The 25171-nt window shown below is 40.6% G+C and overlaps 1 protein-coding gene across 1 annotated transcript in view; it reads left to right on the forward strand.

Annotated features, from left to right (window-relative positions):
- LOC310810515 (CUB and sushi domain-containing protein 3-like) overlaps positions 1–25171 on the forward strand; it is a gene marked incomplete at both ends in the record, with an annotated part of 91006 nt that overhangs the window by 5847 nt on the left and 59988 nt on the right. Inside the window, 5 exons of the mRNA XM_083678305.1 lie at positions 1976–2198; positions 8349–8461; positions 14975–15169; positions 20067–20274; positions 23988–24100. Of these exons, the coding sequence (XP_083534431.1) occupies positions 1976–2198; positions 8349–8461; positions 14975–15169; positions 20067–20274; positions 23988–24100 (852 nt within the window). The remainder of the gene's footprint in view (positions 1–1975; positions 2199–8348; positions 8462–14974; positions 15170–20066; positions 20275–23987; positions 24101–25171) is intronic.

The following is a 25171-nucleotide window of genomic DNA, read 5'->3' on the forward strand; positions in this document are numbered from 1 at the left end:
GATCCAAAGAGATCATAGTCAAGCATTAAGTCTACCATTAATTTTTTAGTAATTTCAAAGCGAAAATATTACATCTCCAATGACAAATAAATGGGGATTAAAGTGCATAGTTGAGTAAATATGTGTGATGTTTAGCAGAAGCATGCAGTTGTTAACTTCTATACTTCATGAAACCAATGGCATTTCATCCATTTGTAAACCATTTGAAGAACATATGTGGGCTGCTCAATGTGTAAAAAATTAATTAAATTCTTGGAATTAGAGGTGGTGTTTATTTTACACATGCCATCTTTTGGCAATATCTACTCTTCATGGGGTCTCCACAAAACACCCTCAATAGAGAGGGTTTAAGAGAATTTTCCAACTGTTTATATCACATCATGTCCTGTAAATCCCCCACGATGTCCTTCTCCCTAGACCACAGACACAGGTTAGGTTATCCAGATGGAAGACAGAAACCATGAGCCCTCCTGCCTGTATGGAGGATAAATCTAATAATCAGTTATGAGAGTGAAAGCTGCGAGTGCGAAGGCCAAGAGTAAATGTAACTACTTGAGGAGGAGCAGCTGGGACTCATCGCCGCCATGCCTTCTATTTGAATGAGATCTATGTGTTGTGATACTGATTCCCATTTCTGACCCATTTTCTTCACTGTGCAATCACAGCATGGTGCTAATGCAGATTCTCATTGCAATTTATGGAGGAGGCTGTTGTGGCGTGGAACCATCATTGTGTGTGTGGTCACCCTAGAGAGCGCATGGGTGTAATCGAGTTTATTTGAGGATGGAATAAGCAGCCCTGGCTGCAATGGCATTGAAAAAACAAATGAACACATATGATGAAACTAAATGGAAGCTAAATGGATTTTTATGCATGTCCTCTCCTCTGTAGGATGGAGAGTGCTTGTTCATGTGTTTTCCTTTGAAGTCAAAGCAACAAGATGAATGTTTACAATGTCTTTTTATAGATACACAGCTTTTTTTCGAAATGTCAGTGCTTAACATATTACAAGCTTGTTTAATTCACTGCATAGAAAAGAATCCTGATTCAAATTCTTATTCATAATAGATAGCTTACTGAGAGATAGAGGGAGGGGAGAGAGAGAATGAGAGAGAGAGAGAAAGAGAGAGCATAGAGAGAGAGGGAGGAACTTGGCTGTGAGCATCATCTAATACCACTGAATATATTCAACTTGCGTCACAAATTTAAACTTTTCAATTTAACCTTGGCCTATTTGTTTTTCATTAAACTCTGTTAATGTTCTCAGTAGCAGGTTTGAATGAGGTGAGGTGAGGAAGTTCGTCATTCATAAAATCAGATTACATAACGACGAATATTCAGCAAAGACATAACAAAACTTGTGTGTCCATGAGTCTTGCAGGCTTGATGTTCTACTCTGTCTATATACTGTTATGAGTGCTTATGGTCAACACAATGCACAAACATCCTTTACCTACTCAGTTGGAAAAGCTAATTACTCCTTGAGGGAAGTGGAGGGGATCAACCATGCATCTTAATTAGGTTTGCTTTTCATTACAAGACAATTTGCAGAGTCGCCTTAAATAAAATAGCACCGCTTTGCACGTTGCGTGTAGTGAAAATCTCCTCATTAAAGGATGTGGCACTTGCTCATTTGGATTTACACCATAACGCTGTAACCCAAGTAATCAGAGTATTGTAGTTTGACAACAGTGGTAAGTGCCTGGCCCTATGTGTCAAGGGTATTGATTTTCAGCAAGTCTACAGACGGAGGTGCAAAGACCACTGCTTATTAGAAACAAAACCTTGAGTGGGCTGGGGACTGTACACAGAGCTGGTGGCACCAATTTACTGTATATACCAGACTCTGTGTAGAGTATTTGTCTCAAAGTGTTTGTACTAAATGGAATTGGAGGAAACACTGCAATAGACTGCCTCTCTACTGGATACAAGTGTGATCATTAGGTACCTGAATATTTATTTTTTCCCTTTCCAGGTTTCATCCATACTTGTGGAGGCACGTTAAAGGGGAAGAATGGAACCATAGAGAGTCCAGGTTTTCCATATGGATATCCCAATGGAGCTAACTGTACCTGGGTGATCGTAGCAGAAGAGAGGAACAGGATTCATATAGTTTTTCAATCTTTCGCGGTGGAAGAGGAGTATGACTTTTTATCTTTGTATGATGGGCACCCACATCCGGCAAACTTCCGGACAAGGTAAGAATCTGCCCTGCAATGCCTTGAAGAATGTGTTTGAAGGGTAGATGACTGGAGGGGAGGATGAAGGTGGGGGGAAAGCTTCAATGGGGCCTAAGTTCATCTTTTATGTAGTCACTACAATGCATGGCTTGTTTTTGTCAGTGTGGTGACAAGCAGTAAACAGTTGCGTGCAGGGATTGTATCGTTAGAAGATTTATAGTCCAAACTGGGGAGATCTCTGGGCACGCACACACACAGGCTGCAGAACCAGACAGAGGCTTTAAAAAGGACTGCAGAGTGTCCGATTAGCCACTTGGATTCACAAGCATGCTCTCTGAGGTATGTGTGGGCAGAGTGGTCTCATCTCTCTAATTTGCATAGCTTGAATTCTATGAAACGAGACACAGGTTAGCCCCTTAGTCTTGCGTAGCCATATTTCCAAATCACGTTGTTCTCACGCCTCCTTTGGAGGTCTGGAGAATTTTAGATTAGCCGATCTGGCTTGAATTGAACGGAGTGTTGTGAGGACAATTTAGCAAATGCATTGGTTGTTACATTCCAAGAACTCTCCCCCACATGCTCATAGACTTTGCCATAGATGATTGCTTGTTATTACTGTATGTGTCATCTTATTCTGACGGGGTAGGACTATTTTACAGAGAGTTGTTGCCTATCCTAGCTAGCAACAATGAAGAAGATGGAAGAAACCTTGAAGGATTTTTTTTAAACAGAAATTCGCCAGAAGTATAAGAGTATTATACACAAAATCTAGCCGATGAAGGCATTAGGTATTTGATTGGTTTGACAATTGATTTCAAACGGGTTTCCACCCCTTTGTGGCTACTTTCTGCAAATGATTTCACCAGGCTTTCCAAACTAGGAACTTTACCTCATCAATGAGGTCAGTTAGATCATAATGACAAGGCATATTCAGGGAAGAGCAGAGCCAAAGGCAAATGAAATATTCAAGAGATTAACAATTGCACTTAGCATCCTGTACAATTTTAAATGGCCTAATACTCCACAAGGCTTCCTAGCAGGTAGCAAAATTGCAGATGTTTTTTTCAATGCGAGATAAGACACCAAAAACAGAAGTGAACATTATTTAAAAAAATATATGTTTTGCTCTTTGTTCTACAGTATAATGTCCTTTGGAAAAACAGGTGCAATTTGCACCTAGTGCAAAACACTTAATGACCCGGTCCTCAGTCATGCTAGCATTGTTATGACTGGGTTTATGATAGAATGTTAGAGGTGTACAGACAGTAGAAAAAATGCTAAAGTCAGTTGAACAAATCACATGATGACTATTTCAAGATGCATACTAAATGTTGATTAATTTGTTTATCTGAGACCCAGTTCTGTGGATAAACAATGTCAGGGGATCATATGGGTTTAATTTTATGTGTAAATGACAACAACATGCTGAGATGTCTGCATTTGCATGGGACTAATCCGCCTATTGAGAAAGACAGGGAGAAGCAAGACTAATTCTAAGTGACAAAAGAAATTGTCTACTTTTTATGGATTATTCTAGATCCAGCCTCTAGTTTGTAAATAGCAACATTGTTCTTTTTTATTTAGTCTGTTTTTAGACATGAAGGATTTCATCACAATGCTGGACTATCTGTATGTGCCAGAAAATTATAATTACATGACAGAAGCCTTTGCTGTGCCTCTGGGGCATAAAACTCCTGCAACAGTATGCCGACAGCACTTGCAATTGACAAAATAATTCCCAAAACAAAACCTACTGAAAAAGCATCAAATTTTGCTTTACTTTCTCAAAAATGTTACATTTTCATTCCAAATGTAACCGAGTTGACATGGAAAATTCACTCCTCAAGTTGTCGAATTGCTAGTTTTTCGGTAGCGTAGTTGGTTAACATCGGGTATTTGAGGAGACGGTCACTTGTCTTGGCAAGTCAGAACAACTTGAATTCCGGCTGTGACCTGGATACGCAGTTGGCTTGCTGTGGTATTGTGAGTTTAGAGGGGTGAGTGTAACTGAGTTGAGATGGTAAACTCACTCCTCAAGTTCATATAACCCTACCTGCCACCCAGAGATGGTCACATGTCTTGGCAAGTCAGAGGTCGCTGAAGTTCGAGACTTGATTGAAGCAACTCGAATTAGCAAGGCTACTGTTTGCAGCAACTTCACGTCTGTTTCACAAACATGCATATTCCATGTGGTTGCCTAGTTACTGTACCTGAAATTATTACCCTGCTGTGCGTTTTACATTTTATGCGGTCAGGTAGAACAAACTTCAGATAGAATAAAAAGTAAGATTCAACTTCTGAATACCTGGCTTTCCTTTCCTTTTCTAAGACCTGATTTAGAAATAAAGATCATGATAGAGATTAAATAAACCTCATTGCCTCTTGATTAATTAAGTCAGATGTTCCTGGCGGACTACGACAAGAGCCACAATACATTTTTTAACCAAAAAGAAAAAACGTTGTCCGTGTTGAACCTGATTAGTGTCTTGGTTCTATTGATCTCTGTATTCTCTTTGCTGTAGTTATGTAGACTGGGCTGGGCTGGGCTGTGAGAGTGGGAGCTATGCTAGAGTAAATCCCCCCAGTGTTTCAAAGTGGTTGGCAGAAGCACTCCTTATAGTGCTTGATATGAAGCAGCGAGAGAGGAGGAAGGATCCAGTGATACACTACAGTCCTTCATCCATCCAATCTAATATCGATCGTCATGTCAACTAACTTATGTTCTCCTCCCATGTTACTGTACTGCAACCATACTGCAGCAGAGCAGATAGTGATACATAACATTAATCTGCATGGTTGCAAATGCAAATGCATGTAATCACTGTTTGCAGGATTATGTAATGCAAATTCAATACAGTGGACTTCCTAGAAGCAAAGTGCTCAAAATGACCCCAGACTGGTACTTAAGGTATTCATTAGTAGCTTTTCCATAACTATCTTTTGAAATAGTTGCTCTGTAAATAGCCTATATGATATGTACTGTAAGGATTAAATAAATGTGCCTACATTTGTTTTACATGGGGATATTAACTTTTAATTATCTGTCTGGCCGTTTCAGCTCTTAAATTGCATTTCTTTCTAGAGAGCTGGTATATTTGTCAAAGCAAGTCAATTATTTTGGCAGGAACATTTGAGAATTGAATTAATTGATAGGGTTATTTTACCTATAATGGTTATAACTAAATATCACAGTCTAGCCAGCGTAATATTTCATGATATGTCACAATAACATAATGTCTATTAATCATGCGCTGGTGTTGCTTTGTATAGAGGAACAAAAATGTGTGAGGAAGCCAATTATCTGCTTTGGCATAGTGGGCATGTGGTTATTTTGTTCCAATTTAAATCTATGAAAAAGAGGAAGTGGAATATCTAACATTCAGACTAAATAAACAATATAAATTAGGTTCCATCCATGATAACCAAGAGAAAGTTTGGTGCCTGGTACACATTCTGCTCTTGTTCTGCTCCTGTACCCCTCCCACCCGAGAGGTATTACAAGTCTACCAAACAATCGAGAGAGAGAGAGAGAGAGAGAGAGAGAGAGAGAGAGAGAGAGAGAGAGAGAGAGAGAGAGAGAGAGAGAGAGAGAGAGAGGGGTAGAGAGAGAGAGAGAGAGAGAGAGAGAGAGAGAGAAAGGGGTAGAGAGAGAGAGGTGGAGAGAATAGAGAGAGAGAGAGGTGGAGAGAGGAGAGAGAGAGGAGAGAGGTGGAGAGAGGAGAGAGAGAGAGAGAAAGAGAGATTTGAGGTAGAGAGGGGCATTGGAGGCCTATGTGAGTCACTAATCAGATGGGGGATATGTGACAGGTTCTTTCCGGCTGATGTAGTGTGTTCAGGTGTTTGGAAGCGGTGCATCTGTCTAGGCAATCAGCAGGCCTCCCTGATAGTGATTCTGGTGCTGGGCCATAAACTAGGCGCCATAACGCTTCAGACATTCAGGCTTTTTACTTACTCTCACATTATGGCTTTATTGTGCTAGGATACACTCTTGAATAAAGATAGGGCAAATAGTTGTACCCATTTTACTGATGCCTGAAGACATAGATCATATTCAGCTAAACTGAGTGTTTTGGCATAGTTTTGAGTAATTCATGGATGTACGGTATCCTATTTTGGCTGTGTGATATAGTGCCCAGAGCGATACTTTTAGGTCAAAATTAATCAGCTGAAGTGTTGGTCAGTATAAGTCCCTTAATAGTCTCTCTGTAGAGCAGAGGTGGAATCAAAACAGTTTTCCAGAGGTCTGTGGCCCCATGCCACTCTTAATAGCCATTCAAGCTGAAGATCAGGTCCCAAGCTCCCTAATTTGTTCTTGTCCATTGCACACCAACATTTAGCAATTCATTTAAAAACCTCTCATAGTTTTCTACTTGACACTGATGGCTGGAAGTGCTCCATGTTTACCCAGATGAATACTAACTAACAAGAAGAGGTAGATGAAAAGTAATATGAGAGATATTTGAGGGGTTGGACTTTGTTCAGGCAATATACAGTATATGTAACTTTTATAGGATGTTCAGTACAGTGCTCTTGATTGATATGCGTCTTTGTGCACTTGTAGATATACACTCACTGAGTACTTCATTAGGAACACCTGTACACCTTCTCATGGTGGAGATGGTGTAATGGTGTGAGGAATGTTTTCTTGGCACACTCAATCATCAATCAAGAGTATTGTTGCTGACCATGTGCATCCCTTCATGGCCACAATTTACCCATCTTCTAATGGCTACTTCCAGCATGATAATGCACCATGTCACAAAACAAAAGTCATCTCAAACTGGTTTCATGAACATGACAATGAGTTCAGTGTTCTTCAGTGGCCTTTCCAGTCACCGGATCTGAAACCAATCGAACACCTTTGAGATGTGGTAGAATGGGAGATTCAGAGTTTGAAAGTGCTCCTGAAAAATCTGCAGGGATTGCCTGATGCAATCATGTCATTATGGACCAAAATCTCAAAGGAATGTTTCCAACACCTTGTGGAATCAATGCCACGAAGAATTGAGGCTGTTTTGAGAGCAAAGGGAGGCCCTACCCAGTATTAGTATAGTGTTCCTAAGAAAGTGTTTGGTGAGTGTATAATGATAATCCTTCTCTATATACTTGTATATACAGATAAGAACGTTGTCCTTCAATGTGTACTTATTGACATAGAATGACATCCTTCACTCTGTACTTGTGGCTATATAATGACATCCTTCTCTGAGTCTTGAGTCTCAGTGACTGCAGCACTCTTCTCCCGTCATGGGGCAGATGGACCGCCCCTGTACTGCAGGCCCTGACGGCTTTCTGCCTTTTCTGCCTATCCTGCACTGTCAGTAATTAGCCCCCCTGTGAATCCATCAATCCAGAGGAGGGAAGGGGGCTTCTAAAAAATAAACAGCATGTTATCAAATATGATTCATGCCAAATATTGCTCTCAAATGTGATTGCAGGGGGACCCTTTGGCTGGTACTGAGAAATAACAGTAGATGGGACTACTCACTGAGCTGTTTACTGTTGGTCTTGGATTTCAAATCCTCTAAGATCAGTCTGTAAAAGATGTAGATACCGACTGCTATAGAATGATTACCTCTATTTTAGGATATTTTCCAAAGAGATGATACCACAAGACACCAAATACACAACATGAGCCATACAGTATGTGCCACCACAAAACTGACAGATCTGGCCCACAATTGCCTTACCAGTGTACTGTACATGTTGATTGGCGCCTGTAAAGCTACTATAAATAGTTTTCAGGTCAGGAGGGCTTTCTTCACATGTTTTCCTATAGGCATCACTCACATGGGTCATTATAAAACAAACATGTAAGAATACAAGAAAACGATGTAAATCCAATGTGGGCAGTGCTATACACACTTATTTTAACTCTAGGCCCACTGCTCAAATGGTTGATTGAATTTTGCTATTTGGCACTGAGGAATGGTCAGCAACACATCTTCTTAACAACATCGTGAAAACAAATGGATTTGTTTCCACTGCACCTAATTGAAGGGAACGTATAAATGTGACCTCTTACAATGGAACCGCTGACTTCCACAGCTCTCTCTAACAATAGAAAAGGTGCTCAGGCTGTGTTCAATGTGGCATGGTGGGATTGAAGGGCTACTGCACACTGTAAAACATGTTTATGACAGAGGTCTCTTTGTCTTTTTCCAACAGGTTAACAGGATTTCAGATCCCAGCTCCTGTCACAAGCACTGGGTCCATATTTTCACTTCGGCTCACCAGTGACTTTGCAGTAAGCGCTCATGGGTTTAAGATCGCATACGAAGGTGAGAAAAATATGTATTCACATCTTTGTTGGTCACCATACAACATCATACAGCAAGAAACTCCATAAGTCTGTATTCAATCAAATTATTCATGATCTCCCTATAATCATCTGTAGTCGCTTCAACGTGTTCATAAGAGATAAGAATCATTTTATCTCTAGATATTATTACTTTGTAAAATTCATGCCTAAACATCTCCTGAATTATTCATTCACTGCGTTAACCAAATTCTCATATTTTCCAAGTCTTCATTCCTCAAGTCCTGAACCTGTTTTTCTTTCCAGAGGTGCATATGAAATCATAGCAGATGGTGGGGGGAATTAGGTGAACTAATGGACGTGCTAACTCCTCTGTGTTGAAGTTGAGCAGAGTGCAGCAGGGGGCTCTCTAAATGTGAACTGTCCCTCTGTGACCTGTCAACCCTCCCCCTCTCCACCTTCACCTGCCTATCCCCGTGTTCTCAAACACACACACGCACGCACGCACGCACGCACGCACGCACACACACACACACACACACACACCGGCCACTGTAGGACCTCTCCATCTGCTCCAGCACTGCTGAGTAAGTGAACAGGAATGGATAGGCTCGCCTTTTGGGTCTTAATCTCCTTTGGAATTTCATGGTGTTTGGAATGTTAATAACATTTCTTTAAACTATAGCTCTAGACATATTCTATTATTCAATATTATAGCAGAGAATGAGTTGCAGCAGAGAATGAGTTATACACTCACCGGCCACTTTATTAGGTACACCTTGCTAGTAGATTAGATTAGATTCGATTCAACTTTATTGTCATTGTGCAGAGTACAAGTACAGAGACAACGAAATGCAGTTAGCATCTAACCAGAAGTGCAAAAAAGCACTGTGAACAGTATATACAGGTAGTGCAGTATATGAGCAGTATAATAGTGATATGAGCAGTATAATAGTACTGGGTTGGACCCCCTTTTGTAGCCCATCTGCTTCAAGGTTTGACGTGTTGTGCGTTCAGAGATGGTCTTCTGCATACCTTGGTTGTAACAAGTGGTTAGTTGAGTTATTGTTGCCTTTCTATCATCTCGAACCAGTCTGGCCATTCTCCTCTGACCTCTGGCATCAACAAGGCATTTTCTCCCAGAGAACTGCCGCTCACTGGATATTTTCTCTTTTTCGGACCATTCTCTGTAAACTCTAGAAATGGTTGTGTGTGAAAATCCCAGTAGATCAGCAGTTTCTGAAATACTCAGATCAGCCCGTCTGGCACCAACAACCATGCCACGTTCAAAGTCACTTAAATCACCTTTCTTCCCCATTCTGATGCTCGGTTTGAACTTCAGCAGGTCGTCTTGATCATGTCTACATGCCTAAATGCATGGAGTTGCTGCCATGTGATTGGCTGATGAGATATTTGCATTACCGAGCAGTTGAACAGGTGTACCTAATAAAGTGGCCGGTGAGTGTACAATAGATTCTCACATTCTCTTTCACAAGTCTCATTCTGAGTCCGAGTTTTACCAGAGCATTCACAGTTCACAACCTTCAAGGCCTGTTTTATGGAAATAAATGAAACCTAGATATTCTTCAGTGCTTCACTGACAACAACGATAATGATGATGATGATGATGATGATGATGATAATGATTTGCATTAACCATAGTATAGCACTTTTCTCCAGGTCTCATCCTCATCTACCATCTATCTTTATCTTCCACGAATGTGTAGCACCCACCTGGGTGTCATATAGTAAAGATGGGAAGGCAAGAGAGTCATTTGTACCAATTTCAACAGGGTGGTTAGATAGCCATGAGTGTGAGGGCACAGGAGAGGATTTTTACCCAGGACACCGGGGTTAATAACTTCCTTACTCTTGTGTTAAGCGTCAAGGGATTTTTAGTGACTGCAGAGAGCCAGGACATTGGTTTTGTAGTCTCATCCATCCATGTCCAAGCATTCCAAATGCGGACCATTTCCAGTCCTACTAGAACTTCAACACAGTATGTCTCTTAACATTACTACATCTGGACAAATAAAAAGTACTAAAACTATGCAATTACATGTCTTGTATAGAAATGTATGCAATACATACTTTTTTTTGACTCTACACAGATCGCCTTGTTACATTTCTGCTCATTTGAGGTTCAACTCTAACCCCAACTGCAAGCATGCATATGTATTTCCTAGTCATTGTTGTTGTGACTGTGGCGGTGTGAAGCTAGTAGAGTCTCTGGGATGATTGAATCATGCATGAGCTAAGTGGATTGGAATATGCATGTGTATAAAGGAGAGAGAGTCAGAGAGAGAGAGAGAGAGAGAGAGAGAGAGAGAGAGAGAGAGAGAGAGAGAGAGAGGACATGAAGAGATGGGATCTCATTTGAGCTCCTGTCACTCCTCCGTCAGAGGGGAGAAAGAAAACCAAATTTGACTCTCAGTGGGTTTATACTGACAAATGTGTCTCTTACAATTCTCGTCATGTAAGTTGGTTTAAAAGCATCTCTATTTAACAGAAAGATGAATAACCTTTACCTTTTTCAGAGGGCTGTACTAGTCAGGTTGCCCTGCGTAGGCCTATTTTTCATTAAAAATGTAAAATTAATTTATTCAAGATAGGTTTGCTTGCTATGTAGCTCTACTGAAAAAACCCTCCAGTAATACTTGATCTCCATATTAAAGTGTGTGTATTTGAAGTCATAACAACACTAGAGCTCCAATTATTATTATTACCACCATATTTCCATTAGAAATGTATTTGTGGATCACAGATGACCCACAAAGTCAATCAGTCTTTTCCACTGTAACACGTTGTTATTGTCCCCCCCCGATGACATTAGGGAGGACGCTTCTATCCGTTGGTGTGTCACACGCTTTATCTCAGACACCACTGGGACAAACTTAGAAGAATGATGCGTCTTGCCATATAAATTGTTTAGGAGTTTGGTGGTGATGCTGATCCATCTTGTGGTGGTGCAGCTAGAGCGATAGGTTGTTATCGTTAAAAACATCATAATAGGGTGTAAAGAGGAGAGAGCACCACATACATACCGCACCTTTTTGGCCAGTCGACTGTTTTCAAATAATACTGGCAAATCCTTGGAAATAAATCAAATAAGCACTACAAGCTCCAGTAACTTTTCAGCCTACCTCAAAACCGTGGACTGCCTTCAAATAAACACAGAGCTAGACTGATAATGGATCAAATAAGCGCTTCTCGTTCCAGCTCATACATTTGAGTAATTGTCACTAATTCACACGTGGAGTGGCGCTACATCATTCGTTGGGGACAACATGTTTACCGTACATATGTTATTTGTTCTACCCCTGCAGATTGTCCATTGAACATAACTTTTCCTCTGTTGTGTTTACAAGTTGCCCGGGTGTGATGTGGGTTCAGTATTTCTGCATGCATGAAAAGCCCAGCCAGATCTCCGGTGGGGAAGTAGACGCACATAAACACTGCCACTCCGTCAAACTTCCATCTCCTTCAAAGGCTACAGAGTCATTAGATATACAGAAAAATAAATAGCTTATCCCCAGAGAAATATCAGCCGACTATCTCATTTACTTTTTACACATAACTCCACCACTGAGTTTAGGGGCAAGTTTCCCTCTGTTGGAGTTAGAACGACGAGGTAGAGATGTCCCTGTGCTGTAGTAAAACACTAAAATTGTATTTCTTTTTTTACTGCACACTGTCCAAGTCGGTGGGTCCAGTATATGCTAGACTCTGCATGGTATTACAGTCACCTCAGGACATTTGTTTTTGTTCAGACTGCTTTTGAACAACCTTCTCGATTACAGTGCTACAGGGTCCATGATACACCAATAGTCAGTCACAATTATAAAACACTGGATTTCTGTTACGTCTCCACAGCCAGCTGTCTGAACAGTGCATTGCCACTGAAGGGTTTCCTTTCATGTTTCTCTGGGTTTCATTTGATCTGGGCTAGCTGTCTTGTGACAGGTCATGCTTGGGATTGCTTCTGGTCGTGGCGAATATAAGAATTTCCAAGAACGAAGTACTGCATGATCAAATGTTTCTTTGAACATATTCCTCGATTCATTCCTAAACTGTGTCACTTTATATGACTTCCAATACACCAAAGGCCACTGAGTCAGAACTGTTATAATTACAGCAAAATGCCTCCACTACTTTGGATCAGAGGCATGACCAATACGCGGGTCATGGTTCCTCTTCATTTGAATGGGAAATGAGTTTGCAGAGCTATTCCTTCTTATCTGTGCCTCCCCACGCCTACCCTTCTGATGCGCCCAGTGTCCTGATGTGTGAATAGTTAACATGTGTGGCTGTTTTAAGGCTCGCACACACTCGTTACATGACCATTTAGCATTTGGCTTGGTGAAACATTTCATCTGATACTGATGTGTTGTGCAGCAGAGTTTTGAAAACGGCTTTATCATGGGGGAATTTATCATGCCCCCCCCCCCCCCCTGACTGTATGTGTTAGTATAGTAGCTGATGACCGCTTCATTTGCTGGTGATTTTGCATGATGCAGATCTTTTTTCAATCCCGCAGTGAGTTGAATATAAAATGAGCGTTCTCTTACTGTAAACAGCTGTTTTGAGGGGTTTGTAGACATTTAGATATGCTTTGATGTGTACAGTTACACGCGCATGAACCCACCAGTTGATTATTTTATTTTTTTAAACAAATCAATATTAATATCTGTGGACAGAGATTATACTGTACCACATACTGTTCTATATACTGTACCACATACTGTTCTATATACTGTACTACATACTACACTATATACTGTACTACATACTATACTATATACTGTACTACATACTATACTACATACTATACTACATACTATACCGTCAAGACAATCCATGGCTGGATTTCACAGCCAAGCTCTGAATATGCAAGTATTTTTGAACATTAAAGGCAGACTCTATATGACTGGGATATGACGTCACGCCCGTGAAAACAGAGCAACTTTCCTCAACGATAATGTAGCGAACAAGAGCAACTTTCCTCAACGATAATGTAGCGAACAAGAGCGTCCACTTGTTTCACTTCCCTTCGCCCTGCCAATCGCATTCAACTCATCATCGCATCAACTCTACAGTGTCATCAACTCTACAGTGTCTTTTCTCTGAAATGTCTTTGGTTTAACCTTGGATTATCACTCTGTCGCAACACGCTCTACTCTCTAGTCTGTTGTATCTTGTTTTTTTTTGCTGACAGTGTCGCCCCGCTCCTTTTGCTATGACGTCATATCCCCGAGTCTCCTTTAACAATAGAAATGTATCACTGCTTTCAATACATGTACTATGAACCAAATTGGACATGATTGCTGGGAATCGGCAATTGTAATTTGTTGAAAGCATGACTGAACACACTTCTGTCTCTGCCAGGAAATATCCAAAAACTTACTGATCAGTTTTCAAATATGTTCATACACACATGGACAGAAGTTTCTTCCAAGAGAAAATGTGATGTGAGTCTGCCAGGAAAATAATTAGCTGAAAACCAGATGGTGCACAAAAAATATATAAATACACTTGACTGCATATGTCAAAGTGGTTGACAGAAGGAATTCCATTATAATGCAAAGTAATTAGAATCTGTTTCTGTGATTTGATTTAGATATAATTAGATAAATCACAGTGTGTTGATATTCAGCCCACTGCAGTATACCGTTATATATTTAGAATCATTTGAAGGTCATATTGATGTATTGTTTTTAACTGTATCATATATGGTAGAAGCATATACAGGCAGGGATTAATTTGAGATTCAGAAGGTGGGGGAGGCCTAAAGAATATGTCTGCAACAGACGTGCGTGTAGGCGACAGCTTCTTCACTCTCCATCTTTAGATATGACTGTGGAAATGAAATATCAACTCTTATCAAACAGATAAACATTCAATCTTGCTCAAAAGCACAATTTCAGATAGCTGTGACCACCCACGCTCAGTGTACGGTGTTAGTTAGTGTAAGTTAGTGTAACATGCTAGCTACATCTTTATTTAGCCAGCTAACTTGAGTCCAGAATACCTCATCTCTTGAGTTCGGCTCAGATGAGTTAGAAACATACTTTGAGCAAAAAAAGTGCATGATTTAACTAAAAGTCGCCTCTTTTGCGCAGTCGCCTCTTGTGATCTTGCGCTCGCTCGTTTTGTGTACAGGATCGACCCGTCACGCATGAATGCATGGGCTGCTGCAGCCACCGCTGAAAGTTGAACGTGTGTGCAGAAATAAAAAAACTGCCTGACTGATTGGAACACAGAGGTACGTCTATGGGTTAGATGAGCCAAAGAAAATACAGCCCTGTTTTATCCATAATGTTAAACTGCTGGTCAGTGGAAGTGCCGAAGGTCAGCTCCGCCTTGCTCTCGTTTTGGCCATATGTGCCTTAACTCAGTTCCGGCTGGCTCCCAATTGAACCCCTGTGTACAGGTACAGTACAATGACCAGGTATCATTGCACCAGAGGCTACAAACATGTTATATATTCTATTGCTTTTGGTCATCCAATATTCTCTCTTTCCTCTTCCTCTCTCAGAGTTGAGAAGCAGTTCCTGTGGAAACCCAGGTGTTCCACCTAAAGGGATTCTGAACGGCACACAGTTCAACGTAGGGGATAAGATCCGCTACAGGTGTGTGACAGGCTACGTCCTGGACGGACACTCACACCTCACCTGTGTCACCAACACAGGAAACAATGCTGTGTGGGACTTCCCTGTCCCAATATGTAGAGGTGAGTGTGTGACTTTAACATGATTCTGACATACTCTATGGTCTCACATATGATATTGACTCTTGCAGGGGAGGCTGGTGGAGGTAGAAATCGGAGGATGGCTCATTGTAATGCATGGAATACTAGCTACATCTTTACATTCCATGCATTAAAATGAGCCCGTACTACGATTTCTACCTCCACCAGCCTCCGCTGGACTCTATATATTTGAGGACTGATGTGGACTGTGGCACTAGTCGTTGTGATTTCTGAATTGAAAGAAGATTCAATAAGATTGAAAGCCTTTTCTATGGTCTTAGTATGTTAGTTAAGATAAGGCTTTTCAATTATAAGCTGTGACTGTAGGTTGAGATGCCTATGTCTATTGCACTGGGAAAACCTTTCCACTATACTGTGTAATCTTACAAGAACAAATTGAATTGGTCATAACCATTTATTGGTAGGGTTTAATTAAATTAATTTTAATTTATTTCTTCCCATACATATAACTCTTCAGTTCACTGTAATCTTCTCTTTAAAAGTCCAAGATAGAAATACGACACCGTCACTACTAATTTCTTCATCTCTCATTTGTCCAGAATTATACTCTGCCTGCTCCCCCTGCTCAGGCTCATAGAAGCTCATACTGTCTGACGCAAAAGAGTGCTGCAAGAGAGATAACTTACAGCACTGTTCATTTATAATTCATCACTTATTCTACATTAATTATAATGATATACTATTACATTGTCTGAAGTAATTCCCATTTATAGTACCGACTTCAGAATGGTTTCTTCATGGTAAATGTGTGTACTTGTCGTGCTTAGAGATGCCTATAACCCCAGGCACTCGATCACATATGTTTGTCTCGCTTTAGAAAAGTAAAGCAAATTAATTTGTCTTTGACAGTGATCTTCTGCCCCAGAGGTATGCAGACACAACCACAGACCGATGTACAGTCTCCCCCCGTGATCTTAATACACTGACATCCAGCGTGCTTGCACAGTCCTAGCTGAGCAATTTTCGGAATGGCAAATTGGTGCAACATATGCCTGTGAATTGGCAGCTTTGGAAGTGGTAAAAAAGCTGCAGATTGAGGGTTACTCTAAGAGTGTTATTCTCACTAGCCTCTGCACATCCCTTTCAGGCCAATACAGTGCTTGGGCCACTCTCGTCCTTTGGAGCAGACCAGGCACCTCTGAATGGGCAGATGGTCCTTTGATCTTATATCCTCAGAGAACCTGCCCATTCTCTTGATGTGGGACTGCTTCCAAAAGCATTCCCTCGCCGCCCACACACTCTCTCTCTCTCTCCCAGTTCTCTCTCCCAGTCCACTCCAGCAAACACCTGGGATATCTTAGAAGGCCGGGGAGAATTAACTGGCATACGAATGGGTGTGCTGTCCCCAACTTGTTTTGATTTCTTCTATTCAAGATGGTCTGGACATTCATTAGCCTGACAAGAGCGTGTAGTTCCATAAGAATATAGTGTATTGATACACTGTCATTGCTCCTGCCAAGCCCTGTCTCTGGGTCTGGAAAATTAGCTTCCAAAACCCTGCCTGCTCATTTAGCTTGTCTCCAGAATGTCTAGATCAGACACTGTGTCCTCAGTACCCTTCTCTTCTCCCAATTAATGTCGTAGCACGTATGAATATTCAAATTAAATATTCCGATTTGACTTAAAAAGGTAGCGGTCATCAAGGTTTCTATTTTTAAGATTCCTCAATCCCTAATTCACATGTACTATTTTTGCATATCCTGTCTCCAAATAACACCATATGCCGTTATTTTGATAATCCATGAAAACCTTTTATTGAGGGGACAATTTCAATGCATTTATTCATATCTGAATTATTGTGTATGACTAAATATATTATAAAAATGCAGTTAGATATGCCTCGGATATCTGTGTTGAAGGAATTAGGGTAGTTAGTGAGAGCCTTACACATTGACTCAATATAGCACAGGCTTTTACAAAGGAACTTTGAGATAGAAAAGTAGACATGGGTTTTCAATATTCTGTCCTTCAGGGAGAATATTTCTAAGTAGAAAGACAAGTGTTGTATATCTGATCAAAGTGAAGAAGGGAGAGAAATTTAATCCCTCCTCAAGTAGTATTAGATAACTGATGCTAAGAATGCAAATTAGGTCTGTTAAAGCAGCTATAATCCCCAGCACCATCTTATTTTTTCTTACTACATAGTGATCACATTAGTGTGGAAAAGGACATCCTCTAGTATTCTCATGCTCTAATCCATACATGAAGTGAAGTCACCATGAAGTCACCATGAAGTGATTCATAAAGGGGCCCTTATGTTGAATTCCCCTATATTTCCCTAGAAACTTCTAAATTAGACTACCTAAAATAATGAGCCTTTCAAATGCTGGACTATACCTTTAAAATGTTTAAACTATTGTCCCTTATGTTGAATTCCCCTCTAATTGCCTCAAACCTCATACCTGAAGATGTGTTATCTTTAGAATATTGTCCCCACTGTTCTTGTCTTTCATGTGCTGCTGCCATTATAGAGAACACCTCATGGTATTGGCTCTCTAATCTATGTCCGGGTAGACTTGGTTGTCAGTATAGTTGTCAACAGAAAACTCTGTTGCTTGTTTTATGTCTTCCCTTGGCTTTTAAATATCCGTAGTCTGACAGTAATTAGCCAAGCCTGTCTTGGCCTGTCCTCTCTGTAAATTAGTATGCCACTACTATGTACTGTACGTAGCCATGCAGAACAGTCTCCATTGTCCACAGAGTACTAGTCCTGGTTGGGCAGCTTGGCTGGCTGTGCTGGACAGTGCCTGTCTCTCCCCTGATAAGCATTAGCTAAGCTAGGCACCTGCATGGACTCTCAAGTGTCATGGCAGCAGCAGATCTGCCTCCAGCCTGGTTCTACACTCTACTCTGTAAGGAAGCTCATCTTTTGAGGGGTGTGTGTGTGTGTGTAGGCGGGGGGGGGGGGGTCAACTGAATAAAACCATTAAGAAGGCGTGATCTACCACCGGCACCGACCTAGACAGTCTGGAGTCCATTGTGGATAAGAGGATCCTCAAGAAGCTCAGCAACACTGAGACTTACACTAGTCACCCCCTCCACAGTATTTTGCCTGGGAGCAAAACAGAGCGTTTCCACAGATCCTTTTTACCTTTGACTATGAGGCTTTTTACATTAACACTTAGTTTTTTGTATTAATTGAGTATGTGCTGCTTTTTAGTATCTGTGTGTCCTTTGTTGTGTTTTTATTGTGTACTTATTGGTGTTATATGTATTGGCTAGCGCAATCAAATTTCCCCTCTGGGGATTAATAAAGTAATATCTTATCTTATCTTATCTTATCTTATCTTATCTTATCTTATCTTATCTTATCTTATCTTAAAGGTGTTGCATGTAGTTTTGCACTAGTTTTGCCATCTCTGGCCACACTGAAAATGTGAAACCGTACATATGCGACGTTGTTCAATAGCGGCAATTGTGTGAATGTCATTGTAAACAATCAAAATGTAAAATACTGTAGGAACCTAATGGCCAGTGCTCGACTACGACACCAGATTTTAGAAAGTGCTTTGTTTGGAACAAAACAGCGCTCTTCACTGAACATTCTTTATCATGTGATCTTATTCCTTGATCACTATGGATTTATCATGGCCATGTAGCATTAATTTAGAGCTGAAATCTACATTATGGACCTTTAAGCACTCTGACCTAAATAATCTCATTTTTCTCATTTTCTTTCTGGAATAGCTACTATAGGTCTATATAATGTAACCATGGAGTCAGATGCTGTTAGACAGTTAGTTAATCTTCACAGAGCAAAATAACAGAATGTGTCTCTTATAATGAAACACCACAAATGAAACAAATGTATTGTTTTCAAGGTCACTTGGTAAGACCTTAATTGAATGCCTACTGTGGCTGTAAATAATAGGTCGATATCAGTGTAAATAACCTATTTTTCCACATAACCACAAAAAGACTCAATCAATTGTGATTCCCTTGTTGAGCGGGCAGAGTTTTTTCCAGAGTACAGAGAGCTAATCTTGCTTCTTCATTTAAATTTTGCCCAATCACTCCCATGTCCCTTGACCAATAGTCTAATGCAGAACAGGGGAATGTGCCGTGGTGTTCCACGGTTGGCTTGGCAGCTCTGACAGCCCCTGAGCGGAAAGCAGAGCCGTCAAAGATTTCAACTGGCACGGCCGAGTGTCACATATTAGTCTTAAATGATGTGAAAACTGTGAAAGCCCTGCCATCATTAGAATTCTTTGTGAAAAAAAGTGGAGGCAGGAGCAGAGAGTGCTAGAGTAGAGCGCATTATAATTCAACGGATGTTGAATGGTGTTCTGCACAATGGAAATATACCATTTCACAGCCTTATAAGGGGTGTGAACACTTGTTTGTTTACTGTATTTCCTGCCGTGTGACAACAGCCTATTCATTAATGCAAATACTGATTTGTAGTGTGTACATTGTAGTGTAGTACAAGTACAAGTACTAATTTGCTTTTGCAATAACAAATAAGTGTTACATTTCAGATTGTTAATATAGACCGTGCATACACAGTCCACTGGGGGCTTATTAAAACAATATATGTTTTATGAGCTGTAAATAAATTATCACCTCAAGCATCTCACTATGGGTTTAACAGTATCACTGTTCATTTCACATTTTCAATTGGCAAAAAGCCTAGCCTAGTATATTGGGTATATCCAGAGGAAAACTCATGTTGTGTGTCAGATCATTATCACATTATATAATATCAAATGTGTATTAGTCATACTATGCATGCATATACTGTAACAAATACACATTCTCACTGTATGCTCTAAGTAAAGTGTTACTATCTCAAGCTGGTCAGCCCCCACTGTACAGTGGAAGAACATTAATATTTGTTTCTCCTTGATTTTATTGACAGCTGAGGACACGTGTGGCGGGACATTGAGGGGATCCAGTGGTGTCATCTCCAGTCCTGATTTCCCTGGTGACCATTCCAACAGTGGGGATTGTAAATGGACCATACTGGCAGATCCAGGAGACACCATCTCGCTGGTCTTCACAGACTTCCAGATGGAGGAGAAGTTGGACTATTTAGAGGTAGAGGGATCAGAACCTCCAACCATCTGGTGAGTCAGGATGGAATATTCATGTTACTAATCTTCCAAGTCTATAATATAACTGTTCTGATCTGATCTCCAGGTTTGTGTGATCCTGTCAGGCATTCTGAGAGAAGCTGAAATCAATTACTGTGCTGTAAAAATGTGTCCCAGAGAGCAAAGAGCGGCAGTATGGCGATGATTAAGTATCGACTCTGAACGATAAGGCTGACAGAGCATCACTGGAGAGACGTTGGTATGCTTTGATAGTGGTTTATCAAAGGAGAGATTCTACATGTGTTGAACATGTGAATAATTAATAACAAAAAACCCTTTTGTTCTGTTAGAATTATGAATCAGGCTGGTCTGTTTGTGGTTAGTTTCTGATGTCGAGTTTCAGTTGTCCATCCACCAGCTCACCATTTTTTATTTTATTTTTACCAAAGGGTAACTCCTACATTTCTTGTACATTATAACCCATTAAACACATGGTATTGGGGAAAGGAAAGTTTTGGGTCCACTGTACCCTGATGATAGCCTGTTGTATTACAGTATTCTGCATATCATTCCCTAATCATTGTACCCCCTATTCTTTCTTTGCCTTTTGATAATGGTGCATGACTCATGGAAAATAGTTAAAGCGTTTCAGAAAAATCTAAACTGTGCAATAATCGTGTTTTGCTGATGTGGCTCATCACAGTAATCTTTAATTTAATAGTTCCATTGAATCTCTGCAAATGAGTTCATCGATTACCTTTTGTCATCTCTCTAAATTACATCAATCTGTTGCACAAGTAGACTGAACTTTAACAATGTGCCGACCAAACAAAAAGAGCAGTGGTTGCTAGGATGACCTTTAATATGATTTTGCAATTATTTTATGTTCACAAAGGGCAAAAACAACAGGCCGTAGATTACATGTCATTCAGAAGCTCAAGTATGGATGTAGAAAGAAGAACCCAGAAGGCTCTGCAGATATTAAATACAGTTTTCTAAAAGACACATACAGTACTGTATCAGTTCTTGGGGAAAAAATACAAATAATAATACAACAATGGATGGGTAAAGATAACGCTATGCCATATCCACAATGTACAGAGAGAGGCAGAGTCAGTTCTGCATAACATACAGTAAGGTCCCACAGTTGACAGTGCATGTCAGAGCAAAAACCAGGCCATGAGGTTGAAGGAATTGTCTGTAGACTTCCGAGACAGAATTGTCGAGGCACAGATCTGGGGAAGGGTACAAAAAAATGTCTGCAGTATTGAATGTCCCCAAGAACACAGTAGCCTCCATCATTCTTAAATGGAAGAAGTTTGGAACCACCAAAACTCTTCCTAGAGCTGGCCGCCCGGCCAAACTGAGCAATAGGGGGAGAAGGACCATTGTCAAGGAGGTGATCAAGAACCCAATGGTCACTCTGACAGAGCTCCAGAGTTCCTATATGGAGATGGGAGAACCTTCCAGAAGGACAAACATCTCTGCAGCACTCCACCAATCAGGCCTTTATGGTAGAGTGGCCAGACGGAAGCCACTCCTCAGTAAAAAGCACATGACAGCTCGTTTGGAGTTTGCCGAAAAGCACCTAAAGGACTCTCAGACCATGAGAAACAAGATTCTCTGGTCTGATGAAACCAAGATTGAACGCTTTGGCCTGAATACCAAGCGTCACGTCTGGAGGAAACCAGGCACCGCTCATCACCTGGCTAACACCATCCCTACGGTGAAGCATGGTGATGGCAGATTCATGCTGTGGGGATGTTTTTCAGCGGCAGGGACTGGGAGACTAGTCAGGATCGAGGGAAAGATGAATGGAGCAAAGTACAGAGAGATCCTTGATGAAAACCTGCTCCAGAACGCTCAGGACCTCAGACTGGGGCGAAGGTTCACCTTCCAATTGGACAACGACCCTAAGCACACAGCCAAGACAATGCAAGATTGGCTTCGCGACAAGTCTCTGAATGCCCTTGAGTGGCCCAGCCAGAGCCCAGACTTGAACCCGATCGAACATCTCTGGAGAGACCTGAAAATAGCTGTGCACCGACGCTCCCCATCCAACCTGACAGAGCTTGAGAGGATCTGCAGAAAATAATGGGAGAAACTCCCCAAATACAGGTGTGCCAAGCTTGTAGCATCATACCCAACAAGACTTGAGGCTGTAATCGCTTCCAAAGGTGCTTCAACAAAGTACTGAGTACTGATGTAAATGTGATATTTCAGTTTTTTATTTTTAATAAATTAGCAAACATTTCTAAAAACCTGTTTTGGCTTTGTAATTATGGGGTATTGTGTGTAGATTGATGAGGGAAGAAAATGAATTTAATCCATTTTAGAATAAGGCTGTAACATAACAAAATGTGGAAAGAGTGAATGGGTCTGAATACTTTCCGAATGCACTGTAACCCTTTTCCAGATTATTAACAATCTCATCTTTTATCACTCACGTACAATGGGTAAACAGCAACACTTGACAAACAAGAAACTTTCCATGTCTTGTGTCTCTGAAGTAAATTTACTCAGATGTATATTGCTATTGTGGATTATGTTTGATGTTCTTCCTGTTGATATGGTAATGTCACTGCTATTTTGCTTGCTACTTTAGGGGTTTTATTGTCGCTTCCCATTCTCGATGATTGCTCAGGCCTTGAAGTGTTTGCAGTGAACATGGGCACACAGTTTCATGGTGAACGGCTCAGTTACTGACTGACTGCCTTTTTTTTTACTCTATTCCTCTAGTATTTGTGTACATAAGAAAAAAAAAATGGTGCAGCGGGTGGAAAAGGTCAAGTTTTGCGGGAAATCAATTACCGCCCCGGGAATACCTATTCCCTTTGCTGACAGATGCTTTATGTTTTTAGTATTGGAATTCAAAAAGTTGACTCTAGCATTATGTTCAATGTGTAATTCAATGACAGATATTCTCTCCCCAATTCACTGTAGCAATATTGACATGCAGTGCTCATTTGAATCCATATTAATATCACAACACAGAGAATATCTTTATTTAAATGACTAGGAATCAAATGTCAAGAGTCAGCATTAATTATTTTCCCTCAGTTTCAGTTCAAGACACACTCCAAGAAAAAACCCTGCAGTAAATGCCAGCAATATGACATCACCATACTAAACCAAATCAATCCACACCTTAACATCTTTATTCCTCCTCTTGGTTCTGCGGGTGTTGTTTTCCTGACCTGTCTAAAAGCATGTTTAATAGCTGCAGTTGTATTATGTTGTATTGACTGTGGTAAAGCCGGGGAGTTGGAAGGAGAAGAAGATAAAAGCCAGGCCTGGTTAGCCAGACAAATGAGCGGCCTCTGGCAGGCTAGAATCCCCAGGATTATAGCACAGCCCAGTGCTGTGGCCACATACTGTGTAATGCATCTGATCTCACAGTCTGGGGGAGGTTTTTTAGGTTTCAGGGACAAGCTTTGCTTCATTTTCAGGGCCAATGTTTATTAGTGTTCTTCTCAGCAGTCATGATGGCAGGCAATGGGAGGCAGTCTTTCAAGCTGCTTTGGGAGCTCTGTAGCTAACATCCTTCACATTTTAATATTCTCTATAAAGAGGATCTAGCTCAGATGTCACTTGATCTCTTTAGATAGATGTTTTATTTTTACATTTTTAGCAAGGAATTTTAAGCGGTATAGCTCCGGACATCACATATGGAACCAAATAACAATGGCTGGTCTTCCTGCAATAAGACTAAAGCAGATTCTTTATGTTCTCATTTTCTCATGCAGGCTATCTGGGAATAATATCCCAGCCCCTATTATCAGCAACAAAAACTGGCTAAGACTCCATTTTGTGACTGATAGTAACCATCGACATAAAGGATTCCGAGCTCAATATCAAGGTAAGCCTTAATTAATTAACTAACTTGCTAAATACACTCTATACTCTATAGCTATATCTCTCTCCTCAGCATAATATACTGAGGGGAGAGATCATTTGATAAAGCTTAAATTATGAAGCATGTTTTTGATCCTTTGTCTGTTTGATTCTCCTCTGGGTTTGGTGAATGCCATAGGGGGATGATGCCCTTATCCTCATTGCAGCCCTTGACATCAAACCCCCCTGTTGATCTACAGTATGGCTCCCTGCTTTCAAAAACAATAGTGTAGCAGGGCAGTTCAATAATCCATTACCTTGACATACGTTCTCCTTTAGCATGACTTTCAAGAGAAAAGTGTTTATAAAAGGTAACACCTATCAGCCAATCCAATCCATGCGTGAAAACAAACTTCTCCAAAATTGTATTTTCTGAAGAGTTGTCTCTTGGTTGCATGCAAGGCTATTCATTGTAAATGTGGACATAAAATCAATTGCATGAAATATGGCACAGTTACAGGACTGTATATACTGTGCAGCGTTGTGTAAGAGTTTCCTGTACTTTAGTCAGTCACCACATAAAGGGTAGATTTTTTGCAAGATAGATACCAGCAAGTAATTGTGCTATGCTTAGTGCATGTTATCCGCATAGCCACCCTTTTAGGTCACCAAACAGACAGAGCTTCCTGCTGTTATTAATAGGCATGAATTTATGAGATGACTTCAAATGGAGACGGGAGGAATCATCAAAAATGTTGCCCTTGCTCTACGCAATTCATCAGAAATTTAAATTGCTTTATTTTGCTTGACTCATTATACATTGCTGCTGGCCACTGTGATGATCTGCCTAGGTATGACAGTCGCTTACATCACCTGGCTTTCGTCTTCAGTCTAAGTGATGTTGGCCTCTCCTGTGTTAAATTACAAGTCATAAGATGATTCTGGCGTGCAGTTTGGGGGGTTGTTCTTTAAATTAATTCAGATTTTTACTGTTTATAAAAGTTAAATCAGATCCGACAAATCAATTTTCACCCCCTGTTAAACACGTCGGAGATATAAGAACCAACAGGAGAAAAATCTCATTTTGGTTTTATGG

Source organism: Argentina silus (assembly GCF_951799395.1).
Source record: "Argentina silus genome assembly, chromosome: 10".
Classification (NCBI taxonomy): domain Eukaryota; kingdom Metazoa; phylum Chordata; class Actinopteri; order Argentiniformes; family Argentinidae; genus Argentina; species Argentina silus.